Here is a 17,542-nt window from a genome sequence, read left to right as displayed (position 1 = left end):
TTGTGCTAAAAGGAATAATGAACTGGAGGAATTCCATGTGAACTGGAATGACCTCTAGGAATTGATGCAGAGTGAAAGGAACAGAACCAGAACATTGTACATAGAGACTGGTACATTGTGGCACAATCGAATATAATAGACTTCTCTACTAACAGGAATGCAATGATCCAAGACTATTCTGAGGGACTTATGAGAAAGAATGCTATCCACATCCAGAGAAAGAAATACAGATGAAAAATATTTCCTCAATCACATGGTTTGGTGGGGACATGATTGGAGATACAGACTCTCAATGATCAGTCTAGTGTAAATATCAATAATATGGAAATGGGTCTTGATCAATTACACATGTAAAACCCAGTGTAATTGCTTGTCATCTTCAGGAGGGGAGAGGGAAAAGAGGTGAGAGAGAATATAAACCATGTAAACATGGGAAAAATTCTTTTTTTAATTTTTAAAAAGTTTAAAAAGAAATTATTAGATGATGACTTATCATGGGGAAAGTGGTAGAAGAAAGTCTTTCTCAAATATGTGTTGACTAGATGGTCTTTGAGGTTCCCCTCACCTCCAGAATTCTGTGTTTCTATGGCCACAAAATCAACAGCATGATATGGCAGCCGGAAACTAATGGTGATCTAATTATTGTGTTGTACTTTGCCCTGGTCATACTAAATCCAGAGTACTGTCCTGAGTTTGGGGCATCCAGTTCTAGAGAGGGCACTGATAGACTGGAGAGTGACTAAGGGCAACCAGAATAATAAAAGTCCTCAAGATCATACTATTGAAGTGCTAGTTGAAAAACTAGGAATGTTATCCATGTGTTCTTGGAGCCTTCTTGCAATTCTTCCAGCACGACAATCTATCTCCTGACTATTCATTTTCTTCTGATTTTTTCATTGTCTTCCACAACCTTGAACTCTTCCCTCCTCATCTCTGCCTTGCTAGCTTCCCTGGTTTCCTTCAGGTGTCAGAAAAAAAAAATCTCATCTGCAAGAAATCTTTCCCAATCCTCTTTAGTGTTGATTATCAGATTATCTCCACTTTGCCTTTTATATAACTGGTTTGGGCATGGTTGTTTGCATGTTATCCCCACCCATCCTACCATGAGCTCTTTCTGGAGCTGTTTCTTGTCTTATTAACCCCAATATTTTAGCATAGTGCCTGCCTTTGAGTAGGCTCTTATGGTCTTGATTTCAAGTTTTTCAAGAATTTCACATCAACTAAACAAAATATGAACAACAGCAACAATGTGTGAGAGAGGGCCTGAAAGGAGGGAGAGAATTTGGAATTCAATTTTTTTTAATGTTAAAAGCAAAAAAAATTAAAAACAAAACATTTTGGGAAGAATTCCATAGGCTTGATTAGACTGTGGAAGGAGTCCATGACACAAAATTGGTTTAAGTACCTCTGAATTAGAGGAATTCCCCAAACAAGAAAGGCCTCAAAATGATCATTTGGAGGAGGGCAACTACCAGGAACGTTTCCTATTTTAACATTTCTCACTCAACTCTTGCTTTCAGTATTTTGGGCTAAGTGAGACCAAGAGGTTGGGAATAGAAAGAGGTACTTTAGGAAGGGGAGAAACTAGAATAACACCTGACCAGATAAAGAAAAAGATAGGAAAGTATAAACAGAAGAGTTTTTGCTTGCGAAAGTGGTAGAAACACAGGGCCAGAACTACCAAGCCAGAGCAGGGCTCCTATGGGCAGGAAGGCTTTTTGACTAATACTGACCAATCCCCAGAGAAGAGGAGGGGTCCCCGCTGATGCTTCTCCCCAGCACCACCACCCCCAAACCTCCTCCCGCATAATGGGGGGAGAAGAGAGAAGAGAGAAGAATTTGCTCTTATTTTCCAAAGGCTGCTTTGGAGCAAGTGATATTCACTAAGGAAACAAATCCTAAGGTCAGAGATATACAGAAGCTATATTCCCTACAAAAGGCAGGGCTTAGGAAGCTGAGGTTTAAAGGATGAAGTGGACATCCTTTTCTCCGACGCAAAGCCAACAGAGGGTGCTGTGCTTCAAGGAGTAAAAAGCATCTTTCACGGAGGCGAAAACTCGTCAATAATCTTGTCTCAATGGGGTCGCCGTAGGAAACATCCCTGGGGAATGAACGGTAACGCTGAGATCTCGCGAGGAAAGCAGAGCGTTCCAGCCCATCGCGTTCCAGCCCATCACCTATCACATCACCGCCTCTTCGCTTCTGCGACTTCCTCGAATACAATCCTCTTCCTCCTCCAGCAACACTTCTACTTCCTCCTTCCCTCTGGAGCCCGGGAGGTGGCGCTGTCCCAGGCGCCGTCACCATCACCACCACTACCACCACCACCGCAGTGATTTCCCGTCGGTCTGTGCGGCGCCGGCCTCCAGAGCCAGCGAGTGCCACGTCCTAAGAGAGGCCCGGGCCTTGCGCGGGGCGGGGGGGGGGCGGGGAGCTACGCTGAGAAGGGGCCGGTGACACTCGTCCTGTGCCCGTCACCGCCATGGGCTCCTCGCAGAGCGTCGAGATCCCCGGCGGAGGTACCGAAGGCTACCACGTCCTGCGGGTAAGGCTAAGGCCCGGAAACCGGAGCGGTGCGTGTGGGTCGGGGTCGGGTCGGAGTGTGCAGAGCGAAGAGAGAGCGCAGACACACCCACCCCTCCTAGGGGGTCCCGGGAGCTAGGAGGACTAGGAGGCGGCCTCACTGCCCGACTTCTCCGGGGAGAGCTGTCTCCTTGCCTCCGGCGTGTAGGGTCCAGGCTGGCGAGGTGGTAACCTCGCGCATACCTCGGGGGCCTGGGAGCCGTCCACTTGTAGTCCTCTGCCTGGAGCTGCTCTCTATTCTTGGCCAAAGGCCATGCCTTTTCCGGCTCTTCTGGCCTCCAGGGAGGATGTATGAGCAAAAACAAGCGTGCAGTGGATGCTGCAAGGGACTGTGGTGCCGCCGGTATTGGAACCTTTCTAGTAATAGATGTCCCTCTCACTCTGAGTGGGGGTAGTATGGATCCGGCTGACACCTGTCTCTGAGGAAAGAAAGACTGGTGTCTGGCAACTCTGGCATCGTAGGATACCAAAAGAAAACAAAATGATATAGATAGGTTTGCCTGGTGAATGTTTACTTAATAGCATGGCACGGCAATCCATAACCTTCCTTCTCCCTTGATTCTTGGTTCTTAGATCCCCAGAATGTCAGTCTTTCTTTTTTAAGCCCTTCAGAATATGCTGCCCCCCCCCCCCCCACCAGACTTCTCACACCTTACTCTTCTCCCTATATTCTGCAATTCAATGACATTGGCCTCTGCTGCTCCTCACATTCGAGTATTAATTCCATACTTTTCCCTTGGCTGTCACCCATGCCTGGAACATTTCTCTTTCTCATCTCAGCCTTTCACTTTCCCTGGCTTTTTCCAAGTTTCAGCCGAAGTCCTACCTTCTGCAAGACTTTCCCAGTACTCCTTAATCTTAGTGCTTTCCCTCTGAGACTCACCCTAATTTATCCTGTATATATATATATATATATATATATATGCATATGTATATATATATATATATATATACACATCCTGTTTGCATATGGTTGTTTACTTGTCTCTCCCATTAGAATGAGTTCCTTAAGAGCATGGAATTTTTTTGCCTTTCTTGTATTCCCAAGGCTTAGCACACTGCCCTTTAGAAGCCACTTAATAAATGATTATTGAATAACGTCCTGAACCTTTCCTCATGTTTCTTGGAACCAGGATTCTATTGGAGAATAAAGATTTTGATCTGTAAGTGGAGAGTATTTTAATTTATGAGAACCTATTTCATGCATCTTCTTAAATAAAAATTATTTTGTCACAGAATCCAAAGAAGCTTTGCCAGTTATTGTCATCAAAGAAAAGCATATGTGGTCTCTGATAGTCTTTTCTTGGACTCAGCAAGATCTGGTTTCAGGTTCTGCCTCTTGCCACATAACTAGGTGGATGACAGTAGGGTCAGTAGTAACATGATGGGCATCAGCAGAATGGTTTCCAGGCTATTCAGGAAGATGACAAAGCCTCATTTATGTCACTAGATGAGGACTTGAAATGTGAGATCTATAGGTAATAGCATTTTCACTCCAAAAAGGAGCACAGAAATGACAGGATATGTTTATTAATACCTCCTACTTTTCTACTTATTGGCACCATTCTCCACCAATGTTTTTACTGTATAATATACATGTTACCATTGAGGTAGTTCTTGATTCCTTACTGACAGGAGTAAGGAAAAGTAAGCAGCTGATTGGCTGGGAATAGGGAAAGGAAAGTTATTGTCTATTATCATAGATTTATAGCTAAAACCTGTCAGTAAACATTTAAGCACACACTTGTGCCAGGCATTCTGCTAAGTGCTAGGGATACGAAAAAAAGGCAAAATCATCCCCTACTCTAGTCATCCAGTTCAACCCCCTAATATTATAGATGAGAAGACTCAGTCCCCAAGAGGCTAAGTAGTTTGCTTGAAGTCATATGGTTAGAAGTTACGGGATTAATAATAATAGCTAACATTTATATAGTATCTACTGTGTGTTAAGTACTTTACAGTTATTATCTCATTGATCCTTGTAATAATCCTGGGAAGTAGGGGCCATTCTGTTGCACAGAAAACTGAAGTAGAGATTAAATGACTTGCTTAGGGTCATATAGTTAGTAAGTACCTGAGACCAGCTTTGAACCCAGATCTTCCTCTAGCCCTGGCATTCTATCCACTCTATCACTTGGCTTCCACAGTTAGAAAGTTACTTCTTCTTTATCCAAGAATCTGCTTTATAATCCTCTAAATGATGACATAGTTAACACACTGACTGAGTCTGTTCTAGACTCACGAATCCTGGAGGATTCATTTATTTAATTTGTATTTACTTCTTTTTGTATGTGTGTTCACTCTCTCCTGTCCCATCATTAGAATGCAAGTTCCTTGAGGACAGGTATTTCTTTTTTTTAAATCTTTTCCTCAGCTACAGGCACAGGTGCCTGATACATAGTAGGTATTTAATGAAGGATAGTTGGATGAATGCCACAGATCCTGGGATGATGCTAAGACAAGTTAATAATGAATAAGAATTCTGAGTGTAGAAAGAAGAGAGCATTATATGTCAGTGTTATGGTAAAGGGAATCTTAGGTACAAAAACAATGCTTTCTGTTGCATAATACTTTCAGGTATAAATTAAGTGTAATTTCTTTTTTCTCATAGTAATACCTAAGTAACAACATCTGTTTTATAGATGGGTATAAAGAGTGATTGATTTTATCTGTTTTGTTTTATATTAGAGGCAATGTGAAATAGTCAAACATGCATCCGTGTGTTCATGGGAAAGTTGATTAACCTCTGAGTTGGTTTCAGCAACTCTCCAAGACAAATGCCCACCTGTCCAGTTTGCAAGACTTTTCCTACCTGAGAATTTTCCACATCCAAAATTCTCAGATAGACCACACCCAAAGAGAAGGAAACTGACAAATACTTTATTAATGTGCTTGTTGTTGTTAGCCATGAGCCATAATTATTACAGAAGGTGATGGATATGGTCTATTTAGTAGATGAGTTAGAGAGAATATTAAGATTGAAATGATAGTATAACTTAAAAGACTGCTTCTGCCTTATTGACTTTGAAAAGTTTCCTTTTTCTCTTTTCCTTGCTTTCTCCATCTGTAAAATAACGTTAACATTAAACTGACATGAGTACTAATTTCCCTTTTTTAATTTCTTCTATAGATTGAGGTTCTCTAGATATTTTCTCAGTTGTGCTCACTAGACATCTCAGGAAAGTGGCTAGAAGGCAAGTAGAGTTATCTCTATATTCCAAGATATAGCATGAAGTTAATTGATTTTACTTGAATGTACCCAGAAAGTCAGTCATTGAGGCAGAAATTAAATTCAGCTCTTTTGAGCACTATACTGTATTGTTTTATCTTGCGAGGAGCTAGTAACTGAAAAATAACAGAAATGTCTACTATCAATTGTCAGTAGATGTACAAGAGTATATTTCCTATTCAGTTCTATGAAGCAGAATAGACAAAATTATGACGTTCAATCAACTTTTTTCTAGACTAACCTAAGTCTAGGGTATATTTCTTTAATAAACTACTAAAATTTGCTCACATCTTGATCAGTAATAAAAATGAATAGCTTCTAGGCTTAATTAGTGACATTCTTATTCACTGTTATTTTCTCATTAGTTATTTTATATTCCCTGTTACTAAATTACCCGAATTTCCCATTTTTCATTGTTGATCCTTCTGTATTGTTAAGTTCTGCTTTGAAAATCAGTAGGTGATATGCAGATTTTCTTAATAAAACTCAAAAATATGCCATCTTTTTTATTTTGGTATCTTACTAGGCCCAGAGTATAGTAAGTATATGACAATATACTTAATTTTACATAAACATTGATCTTTAAGTGCGGGTATTTTGGAGATCTTCTATGCCCTGTCTTACACAAACTAAGAGGAATAACTTTTAAAGCATGCTCTTTATGTTACGCTTCTTTAAAAATCTAAAACCCCAATCTTTATTTACATGAAATATACCTCTCAAAAATAATTCAATACTTATTATGGGGCCAAATTAATACAATTTTAAATTTTCAGTGACTTTATTTTGGGAAGAACGTTTGATAAATGGGATTATTTTTATCTCCTACTTTGTGGTCCAGATTTGATAAATAGTCTCATGTGTCTTATCTGCATACTTGGTACATAGTATTTTACTGAGTTCCTTGAAATTTACCTATTATTAGTAAAAGTCCTTTTGTGACAGAGCTATATTTGACATGTTAAAATGAGGAAGTTGCTGAAATTCACTTTCCTATGCTACATTAGTTATCATATAATGCCTATAACCCAAATTCTTCATAATTGATTGGCAAGTGAAAGGAAGTGTTTTGAACCCAGTGGCCTATAATTACAAATATTTTGTGGTTACCATATGTTGGTTTGATTTGGTGCTCATTTCATTCCTGCCTCAACTGCCTCCCTTGTAATAAGTACTAAAATTTTTTTTAAATAAAGCAAATTAAAATTAATTGTGTTGTAAGAGTTTCATAATGCCATTAGTCTAGGGATACTTTTAGGCATTCCAAAACTAGTCTTGGCATTCAATCAAACAAGCATTGATTAAGCATCTGGTATGTTCCCTGAATTGGCATTAAGATTACAAAGGCAAAAATAAAATAGACTGCTCTCAACTTCTATCAAGAGAGGCAAAATGTACAAGTATATATGGAATATAAACTAAAAATGCACAAGGTAGTTCTGGGAGAGTGGACACTGACAGAGACATTTGAAGAGAAAGTACATTCCAGGCATGGGGGATATGCTGGTGCCAAGGCACAGAGCTCAGAGTTGGTATTTGTTGCTAGAAACAGGAAGAAGTCAAATCATAGAGAATATAAAGAAGAGTAATGTATAATGAAACACAATTTTATATTTACCTCTGGAGCCAACAGAGAGCCACTGGAATTTTGGGCTTTTTATTTTGCATGTCAGTACAATTTTTAAAAATCGTTTCCTGACACTTTGTGATCCATGTTCTTTTCCTCACTCAAACAACAGGTAATATGATAGATTCCACATGTGCTGTCACAGTACATATTTCCATATTCATATCACTTAACTTAGATAAAAATTCATGGTGGAAATAAAGTGGAGAATGCCACTGGAGTTTATTAAATAGAGGAGTAACATGGTCAGAATTGCTCTTTAGGAAAACTACTTTAGCAGCTATTTAGAGTAGGGAAATACAGTAGGGAACTATCTGAGACAGCAAGACCAATTAAGTAGTGTTGCATACAAGTAAGAAATAAGCACTGAGCTAAAGTAGTGACCATGTGAACAATGAGAAATGGTTGGACTTGAGAGATGCTGTGGAGGCAGAAATGGTGAGATCTAGCAGTTGAATCTGTTGGGGAGGAAGAGTGAGGAGTTGAGATAATGCCAAAATTATAAACCTGAGAAGATTGTAAGGATATTACCCTGAGACAGAAACAGGAAAATTTGAAAGAGGCCTGGGTTTGGAGGGGAAAAAGAATTAGTACTATTTTGGATACAATAGATTTGAGGTGTCTGTGGCTTTAAATAGTTTTAAATGTCAACTAGGAAGTTGGCTAGAGTTCAGGAGCCTTAGCTTGAATATATATGGGTCATATGTGGTAGTCATAGATGATTCAGGAAAATGGGAGGCATCATGAACATCATCCCTTTCCTCATCAAGTTCCTGGATTTTTATTTATGATTATGCTTTTGGTGAATTATTTAGAGGTTTGGAGGGGTTTATAGCATTGAAGTATTTTGAGGAGGAGGGTGCTGTTACAACTGGATTCACCTCTTGGGGCTCTTTTTGGTGCAAATAGTAGACAAGCAGGTATTTTTGTTGTTTATTATTGAAGAATATTATTATCAACTCTGTGAAGCCTTGCTATACAGCTTAACCAAATGTCAAAAGGTTATGTAAGGGGCAGCTGGGTAGCTCAGTGGATTGAGAGTCAGGCCTAGAGACGGGAGGTCCTAGGTTCAAATCTGGTCTCAGACACTTCCCAGCTGTGTGACCCTGGGCAAGTCACTTGACCCCCATTTCCCACCCTTACCACTCTTCCACCTATGAGACTATACACCAAAGTACAAGGGTTTAAAAAAAAAAAAAGGTTATGTAAACATGGGAGTGGTGAGAGGTTTTCTTTTATTTTTTTCCTCATTTAGTGAATACAGGTTTTGAGTTATCTTTCAAAGACAGAAGTGAGAAAGTTTGGAATACTATGCTTTTAAATCAGACTACTTCAGATTATTTTATAATACATGTTGGTTAAAGTCATTCTATACAAACCTTTATCATCCAATCATATGAAGACTTTATAAAAATTCAAATTCAGAAAATTTTAAATTATTAAATTTTTTATAAGAATATAATCCTTTTTGAAAGTCCTTTTATGTAGCTAAAGCGTGAACTTTTTTGACTAAACCAATAGTTGAGACTTATTTTGTTATACTACTTGAAAATTTTTAATTAAAAAAATACACTTGGTAAAGGTCATACTCCCTTATTTCACTTGAACATAAATTATTGGAAAATATACAGCTAATGTCACTCACATTTGTGTCCAAATACTCTTACAAAATTAGGAAACAAATTCATAGGTTATGCCTCACTAGTGATGGATCAATTAATTATATGATCTTTTAAGAGTGAAAATTATGAGACTGGCCTCAAATTAATAATTTTATTAAATCAAAAGTAGTAGGGAAAAAAATGGAAAAATAGGAGAGAGCTATAAAAGGTTTTTTCCTTATCGCTCCATTTAGCTTGCTATCCAATGCCAGCCATTAAGAGCTCCCTAGACACTCTTACAGGCAAGTCCAGTCAACGCTGAACTCAGAAGTGTAGAGCCCCAGATTAGCTTTTGCCTCAGTTTATCAAACTTCTTCTCCACCCACGAACTCCCATACATCAGGTCTCAAGAGACAACTATGGCTCTCTATTTTGCCTATTCCTGCCCACAGGGGCAGTTTAGGGGGTATTGCAGAGAAAATCACCCTCCTCCCCTCCCTTAACTCATGACTTCTTAACTCTAATGCAGTGATTCCCAAACTTTTTTGGCCTACTGCCCCCTTTCCAGAAAAAATATTACTTAGCCCCCTGGAAATTAATTTTTTTTTAAATTTTAATAGCAATTAATAGAAAAGATAAATGCACCTGTGGCCATCACTGCTTTCCTGGATCGCTGCAGCACCCACCAGGGGGCAGCGGCGTCCTCTTTGGGAATCACTGCTCAAATGCCACATTTTTCCTGCTGTTATTCTATCCTCCTGGACTCGATTCTGGGCCGTGTTTAAACTCATACCAGGTACATGTAGTCAAGAGAGGGAAGAGTAAATTCCCTTTTCACGATCTTAAATATACTTTATATACATTTAAATTTTTATTTTAAAATTTGTTCTTAATTTTATTAAGTATTTGCCAGTTAAACTTGAATATGGTTTCGGCCCCACTCAGGAGTATTAGCCCAGTGGGCCTAGTGTTTGAAACTTCTGCTCTTCAAAGGAGAGAGACATGCTTCACCATCAGTTAACCAACTGAAACAAGATTGGTCACTACATTGATTAGAATTCTAGTCTTTCAGTATTATTTCCCTTTATATTATTATGGTCATTGCATAAATTATTTTCCTGATTCTACTCATTTTCTCTGAATCCATTCATTTAAGCCTTCCGATTGTGTGGAGTGGGATTTTGGAGGGTCTTGATATAACAAGACGCACCCCCTTTAATCACTCAAATAATCAGTGAGGCCAGGATAAGATGCAGACAGATGCTGCTCTATTGCTAATGGGGCAAATAACCTTGGCTTGAGTCAGATATCCAAAGGCAATACCTAAAGATATACAAATGAACTTCCAATTTATTTAAAACTAATACAATACCCTCCACCTGTGCAAAAGAGTACTAATTAAAGGTTTATGTGAAAGACTGGGAGGGGTAGGGTAAAGGAAGAGCAAAGCTGTATAATTAAGCTAATGACTTAAACTTAACCTCTTTTTGGAGTTTCAGAAATAGTGATCTGATATTGTTACTACTGCTAACCAAAAACACATTGAGAATAATATACTAATTTTCACTTCATACACTAAGAATCTATAAATTCCTTATATTTGTCTTATTTTACAGTGCAGTATTCCATTACATTCATATACCCTGATTTGTTCAGCCATTCCCAAATCAATGCTTCTGCTTTTTTTTAATGTTACAAAAAGTGCTTCTATCAATATTCTATATATGCACCTTTCCCTCTGTCTTTGACTTAGTTATAATTTTTTTTCCATAATCTATTACAGTTTTCTTAAGAACAAAGAAAATTGTTTTTAGAGTAATGCTACTTATAGAAGCACATACCTGTAATCCCAGTTACCAGGGAGACTGAGGCTGGCAGATCTCTATCAGTTGCAGTAGGCTAAGCTGAGTGAGTATCCATAAAGTCCATCTTAGGATCTGTATGACATGTACATTATAAAGTACAACTATAAATATGTCTTTATTTTTTAACCTGCCGGAATTTATAGATCCAAATGAGTTTTATCCTATTCATATTAATCATTATTAGGAGAATATGTACTTATTCTTATGATAATGCAGTTGTTCAGATATGTTCTGGATTTGGCTTTTTCAGACCCTATAGCATAATCTTTTGAATATTTTTAGTGATGACCAAAATTAATTCTCTGAGTGGATTTAAAGTTATTTGGAATCAGATATGGTTGGTAATCAAGTTGGGAAATACAAACAAAAAAACAAACAAACATCTTAACACAAAATGTAATAGATCTGACAAGTTTCCAAAATGTTCAAAGCACTATATTAAGGATTACTTGAATAAGGTGATGAATACCTTAAAAAACATCTTTCTTTTGGATAGTAAGATCTGCTCAGGGCTTTTTTAAAGCTATTATTTAGCACAAGAGGAACAAAGAAAGCATTGGTCAGATTTTTAGGGCAGATGTTAAAATAGATAGCCAAGAGAAAGCAGAAGAGGTCAATTGCAGTTTTGATTCTATACTGTGTCTAAGAGAGTATTCTTCAGATTGAAAATGGTAGAAGAAATGTGATTAAGAAAGTATCAGATCCCTGTGCCTGGTGATCTAAGTGAGGCCATACCTCTTGGCCTGGACAGATAATATCTAAAGTCCTGAAAGATCTGGCAAATGAAATCACTGAACTGCTGTCATTGATCTTTGAAGAATTCAACCAACATTTAAGAAGCTGTTAACTGGAAAAAACACAGAACTATTAAATAGTCAGAAAAAACACTCTAAGGAAAGGGGTTCAGTGTAGTATTAGACCTCCATGTAGAGCTGTGCACTACTACCAATGCAGAGTTCCGAGGATTGAAACTCTGGTTGCTCTGGACACTGACACCTGGGAGTGCCAGCTGCCCAGAATTGACAACTCCCAGGAACAAAAGAATTTGGGGAACTTATATACCTTTTGGGAAACCTGAATTGACAACTCCTAGGAACAAAAGAATTTGGGGGACTTATATACCTTTTGGGAAACCTGAGGATGGGGAAATATGATTGTTTGACCTTAAAAGGAAATGGGAATGTTCAAACTTTACTGACAAAATGCAATCAAGCTTGGGAAAGGGTCTCTGATACAATTGGGAAGACTACCTAAGACAAAAAGAGTACTTAGCAACTGGGATTGTCATTTACTTTAGAGTTCATCATTCAGTCTGAAACTGCTAACCCGAGATTCTCTTCTGGGTGGATTCTCATGGGAACAGGGAACCAATCCAAGCTTTGGAGTCTCCAGCTTATCAGCTAGTCCTAAAACTTGGGGTTCATCAGATCTTACTAGGCTACAAGTTTGGGGTTTCTAGATTCCATGTTGACAAAGCCAAGAGACTGTGTTTTGTTCTGTATAATAGTAGGTTACATTCGTAGCTTATAGAGTTTGTTCAACATATTTGTCATTTCATTCTCAGAATAGTCTGTTAGGTAGTATTCTCATTTTGTGTAAGAGGAAACTTAAGTATCAGCTGGATAGTGATTTGTCCAGGTCACACATTTAGTAAGTGACAAAACTGGGGTGCAATCCTGGGTCTTCTGGAACTAAATCCATATTCTTTCTACTATACTTCATTTTCTTGGAGAGTTGGAATCATCAAGAAGAGACATAATATTGAAAGATTTAGAGATGAATAATTATTGTCCAAATCTTTTAAGGGTAAAAAGATATGTGACAAAGTATTAATAGGGGAGCTTGACTTCCTAGCTCATTTTAAAAGTATGGTCTTTGAACATCTAGAAAGAGAAATAATAATTAGTAGGAACCATCATATGTCACTAAGAACAAAATTTGTTAAACTAATCTCATTTCCTTTAAAAAAATTTTGGCAATTACTAGACTAGCAAATTAGGGAAATACTAAAGGTATATGTGAATTTCAGATTATCATTTGACAAAGGTTCTCATCTTTGTAAACATAGTAGAGAATTGGGTTGGATGGTAGTAACATTAGATGGATTTAAGCCTGAAAAGAGATTGTTAGCAAAGTTTTATCCGTGATTTGAATGAAGATTTTAAAAAGCTATATGAGGATGTACTTAAATTCATAATATTGGGAAACTAGATATGGATGATAACACCTCTAAAAATATCTAATTGTATTGGAATGCCTGGTGAATTTATTTTATATTTTACATTTGTCATTTTATTTAGTATTATTGTAGTTGTTTCTAGTATTGTCTCTAACAAGTTTTAGACTCAAGACCAAATTTTGGTGTTAGAAAGGCCTTTGTGGCTCTCTAAACCAATATATGCCTGAAAATTAATCCCCAATAGAACATGCAATGTCAGAATGTAGAGGAAGGGTTCCACCCTTACTCCCCCCATGTGAAAAAGAATTATAGGATGAGAACATGTGCCTGGGCTCTGACTAGCAATATAGGAAAAGGAGGTCTTGGATCTATTAAAGAATAAGAAAAATATTTTAAAACATTTAATAAAGATAAGTATAAAGGGTTTTTGCACTTAGGTTCAAAAAATAAACTAGAAAAGTACATCTGTAAGAGACATGACTGGACAGTACTTCATATGAAAAAAAACCTTAGATATTTTATGTGACTTGCCAATTCAGTATTAGTAATGTGAAGTGACTGCCAAAAACTGTTTTGTGAGCTTCTCTTATATTGATAGTGTCAAAAACAAATAATGAGGACTTCCGGTTAAGATGGCGGCAGAGTAAGGAGCAGCTGCCCGATCTCTCCTGACCAAAGCATACATGACTCCTCAAGGGGACATAAAACAAATCCAGACAAATGAAGGGACCGCACAACAGGGCGCAGCATTGAAGGTACGTGGAATCGGGGCATTTCCGCGCTATAAAGGGGTGAAACAGCTCTCACTAAAACACGAGAGGATGAAGCCCCTCCCCCACCCCCACACCAGGTACAGTGCCAAGGCCAGCACACAAGAGTTAAAGCAGGTTTGGGGCACCCATTAAGTCATTGGCAGCTCCAGGGCTTGTTCCTGAGAGCAGCAAGACTTAGGACCCCAAGAAGCTAAAGAACGCACACAGTCTTTGCATACAGACCCTGAGCGCCTGCGTGGGTGAAGGCATTGCCCTAGGCGTAGACAAGGATCTCGAGCGCAGGCTTGGACCTCGAGTGGGAACCCTGTGCAGACGGGAGCACGGCTATGGAAGCAGCGCCCTGAGACTGCTGAAGGAGCCTCAGGCAGAGGGGCAGACAAGGGATGACCAGGAGGCTCAAACCCGAGAACAACGAGACCTGAGACCTCGGGAGCCTAGAGAGCGCAGACGGACCCTGAGTGTGAGGACAAAGTGCAGAAAGCGCAAGTCTAACAATGGCAAGCCAAAATCGGGAACCCCAGAAGAGAAAGATTATCAAGAAGAACTCTGTAACACTCAACAACATTTACACAGAGAAAATCCAGGCAACAGAGGAGAACAAACAAGTAATGATATCCAAACCTTCCCAAAATAATGAAAACTGGTCACAAGCTATTGAAGAGTTCAAATCTGAGATGATGAGAAAGATGGAAGAGATCTGGCAAGAAAATAACAGTTTAAAAGGCAGAATTTTGCAATTGGAAAGTGAGGCTCAGAAATCAAATGAACTGATAAGCAAAGTGAACACCAGAAATGACCAGATTGAAAAGGAAAACCAAAAGATCATAGCTGAAAATCAGTCCCTAAAGGCTAGAATTGAGCAATTAGAAGCTAATGATCTCTCAAGACAGTAAGAACAAATAAAACAAAGTCAAAAGATTGATAATAATAGAAGGAAACATGAAATATCTCAATGAGAAAGTGACAGACCAAGAAAACTGGTCTAGAAGAGACAATTTGAGAATCATTGGTCTTCCTAAAAAAGCAGAAATTAATAGAAACTTGGACTCCATACTAAAAGAAATTATTCAGCAAAATTGCCCTGAAGTTCTACAAGAGGGCAGTATAGACATTGAAAGGATCCAAAGATCACCCTCTACGCTAGACCCAGAAAAGACAACCCCCAGGAATATAATAGGCAAATTCAAGAGCTTCCAAGTTAAAGAAAAAATCTTACAAGAAGCCAGAAAGAGACAATTCAAATATCAAGGAGGACCAATCAGGATCACACAGGATCTGGCAGCCTCTACGCTAAAAGACCGCAAGGCTTGGAATATGATATTCAGAAAGGCAAGAGAGCTGGGCCTTCAACCACAGATCAACTACCCATCAAAACTGACTATATACTTCCAGGGGAAAGTATGGGCATTCAACAAAATTGAAGATTTCCAAGTATTTGCACAGAAAAGACCAGGACTAAATGGAAAGTTTGATATCCAACCACAAAAATCAAGAGAAACATGAAAAGGTAAATAAGATACAGAGGGGAAAGAAAGAAAACTCATAATTTTTTAAATTTGACTCTTTAAGGGCTTCAATAAGATCTAATTATCTGTATTCCTATGTGGAGAAATGCTATGGATTGTAGTGAACTCTATTCACTATTATAGTATTCACTATTACAGCAATCAGAAGAATAATTCATAGGAAGAGGACGGAATACTAAATGGTCTAAGAAGACATGGGGGGTGGGAAAGAGGGGGGTGAATAGTAGGGGACACCAAGAGAAACTTGAGTGAATAAGAAAAATAGGATATTATATTACACACAAAGAGGGCATGGGAAGGGGGAGGGGATAAATACTATTATAAGAAGGAGAGGAAGAGAGCATTAAGAGGTAATATTTAAACCTTACTCTCAGTGTAATCAACCCGGAGAGGAAAGAGTAACTATATTATCCATTGGGATATAAAACTCTATCTAACCCTACTGAGAAAGTCAGAAGGGATAAACAAAGGGGAGATGGGAGTGGGGAGGTCAAAAAAGGGAAGGGAGAAGAAGGGGGAGGGAATTCATTAGGCCTTTAATAATAAAAAGAGGGGAATAATAAGGGAGGGGGTAGAAAGGGAGGTTAATCAAGGGAGGGGATAAGGGATACCAGCTCAAAGCAAACCACTGGTTTAAAAGGAAATAATATAAGAAAAAGGGGTAGGACTAGGGGAGGATACAAAAATGTCAGTGAATGCACAACTGATAATTATAACTCTGAATGTGAATGGGATGAACTCGCTCATAAAACAGAAGCAAATAGCAGAGTGGATTAGAAACCAAAATCCTACCATATGTTGTCTACAAGAAACACATATGAGGCGGGTGGACATGCAAAAGTTTAAGGTTAAGGGCTTGAGCTAAATCTTTTGGGCATCAAATGAGAAAAAGAAGGCAGGAGTGGCTATTATGATCTCTGACAAAGCCAAAGTAAAAATAGATATGATTTAAAAAGACAGGGAAGGTCATTACATCCTGATTAAAGGCAGTATAAACAATGAGGAAATAACACTGCTCAATATGTACGCACCAAGTGGCATAGCATCCAAATTCATAAAGGAGAAACTGGCAGAGCTCAAGAAGGAAATAGAAAGTAAAACCATAATAGTGGGAGATCTAAATATTCCTCTTTCAGATCTAGATAAATCAAACCAAAAAATAAGTAAGAAAGAGGTAAGAGAGGTGAATGAAGTCCTAGAAAAATTAGATTTAATTGATATGTGGAGAAAAATAAATAGGGACAAAAAGGAATACACCTTCTTTTCAGCTGCACATGGCACATTCACAAAGATTGACCATGTAATAGGGCATAGAAACATTGCAAACAAATGCAAAAGAGCAGAAATAATAAATGCAACCTTCTTAGATCATAATGCAATAAAAATAATAATTAGTAAAGGCACCTGGACAGGCAATGGAAATTAAACAATATGATTCTCCAAAACCAATTAGTCAAAGAAGAAATCATAGAAACAATCAACAATTTCATTGAAGAGAATGACAATGATGAGACATCCTACCAAACTCTGTGGGATGCAGCCAAAGCAGTACTCAGGGGGAAATTTATATCCTTGAGTGCATATATTAACAAATTAAGGAGGGCAGAGATTAATGAATTGGGTATGCAACTCAAAAAATTAGAAAGTGAGCAAATTAAAAACCCCCAGATGAAAACTAAATTAGAAATACTAAAAATCAAGGGAGAAATTAATAAAATTGAAAGTAAGAGAACTATTGAATTAATAAATAAAACTAGAAGCTGGTATTTTGGAAAAACAGATAAAATAGACAAAGTACTGGTCAATCTAATAAAAAAAAAGGAAAGAAGAAAACCAAATTGACATTATCAAAGATGAAAAGGGAGACCTCACCTCTAATGAAAGGAAAATTAAGGCAATCATTAAAAACTATTTTGCCCAATTATATGGCAATAAATATAACAATTTAGGAGATATGGATGAATATTTGCAAAAATATAAATTGCCTAGATTAACAGCAGAAGAAATAGAATACCTAAATAATCCCATATCAGAAAAAGAAATTGAACAAGCCATCAAAGAACTCCCTAAGAAAAAATCACCAGGGCCTGATGGATTCACAAGTGAATTCTATCAGACATTCAAAGAGCAACTAATCCCAATACTATACAAATTATTTG

The 17,542-nt window shown here is 38.0% G+C and overlaps 1 protein-coding gene across 1 annotated transcript in view; it reads left to right on the top strand.

Annotated features, from left to right (window-relative positions):
* Positions 1 to 2,457: 2,457 nt before the first annotated feature.
* Positions 2,458 to 17,542, top strand: part of GORASP2 (golgi reassembly stacking protein 2) — a 46,068-nt gene continuing 30,983 nt past the window's right edge. The window contains exon 1 of the mRNA XM_044669802.1: positions 2,458 to 2,545. Within this exon, the coding sequence (XP_044525737.1) occupies positions 2,483 to 2,545 (63 nt within the window). The 5' untranslated portion in view covers positions 2,458 to 2,482. The remainder of the gene's footprint in view (positions 2,546 to 17,542) is intronic.

This window comes from Gracilinanus agilis, chromosome 3, assembly GCF_016433145.1.
Source record: "Gracilinanus agilis isolate LMUSP501 chromosome 3, AgileGrace, whole genome shotgun sequence".
NCBI classification, from domain to species: domain Eukaryota; kingdom Metazoa; phylum Chordata; class Mammalia; order Didelphimorphia; family Didelphidae; genus Gracilinanus; species Gracilinanus agilis.
Note: the sequence above shows the minus strand (reverse complement) of the source record. Positions and strands in the feature narration are given on the sequence as shown.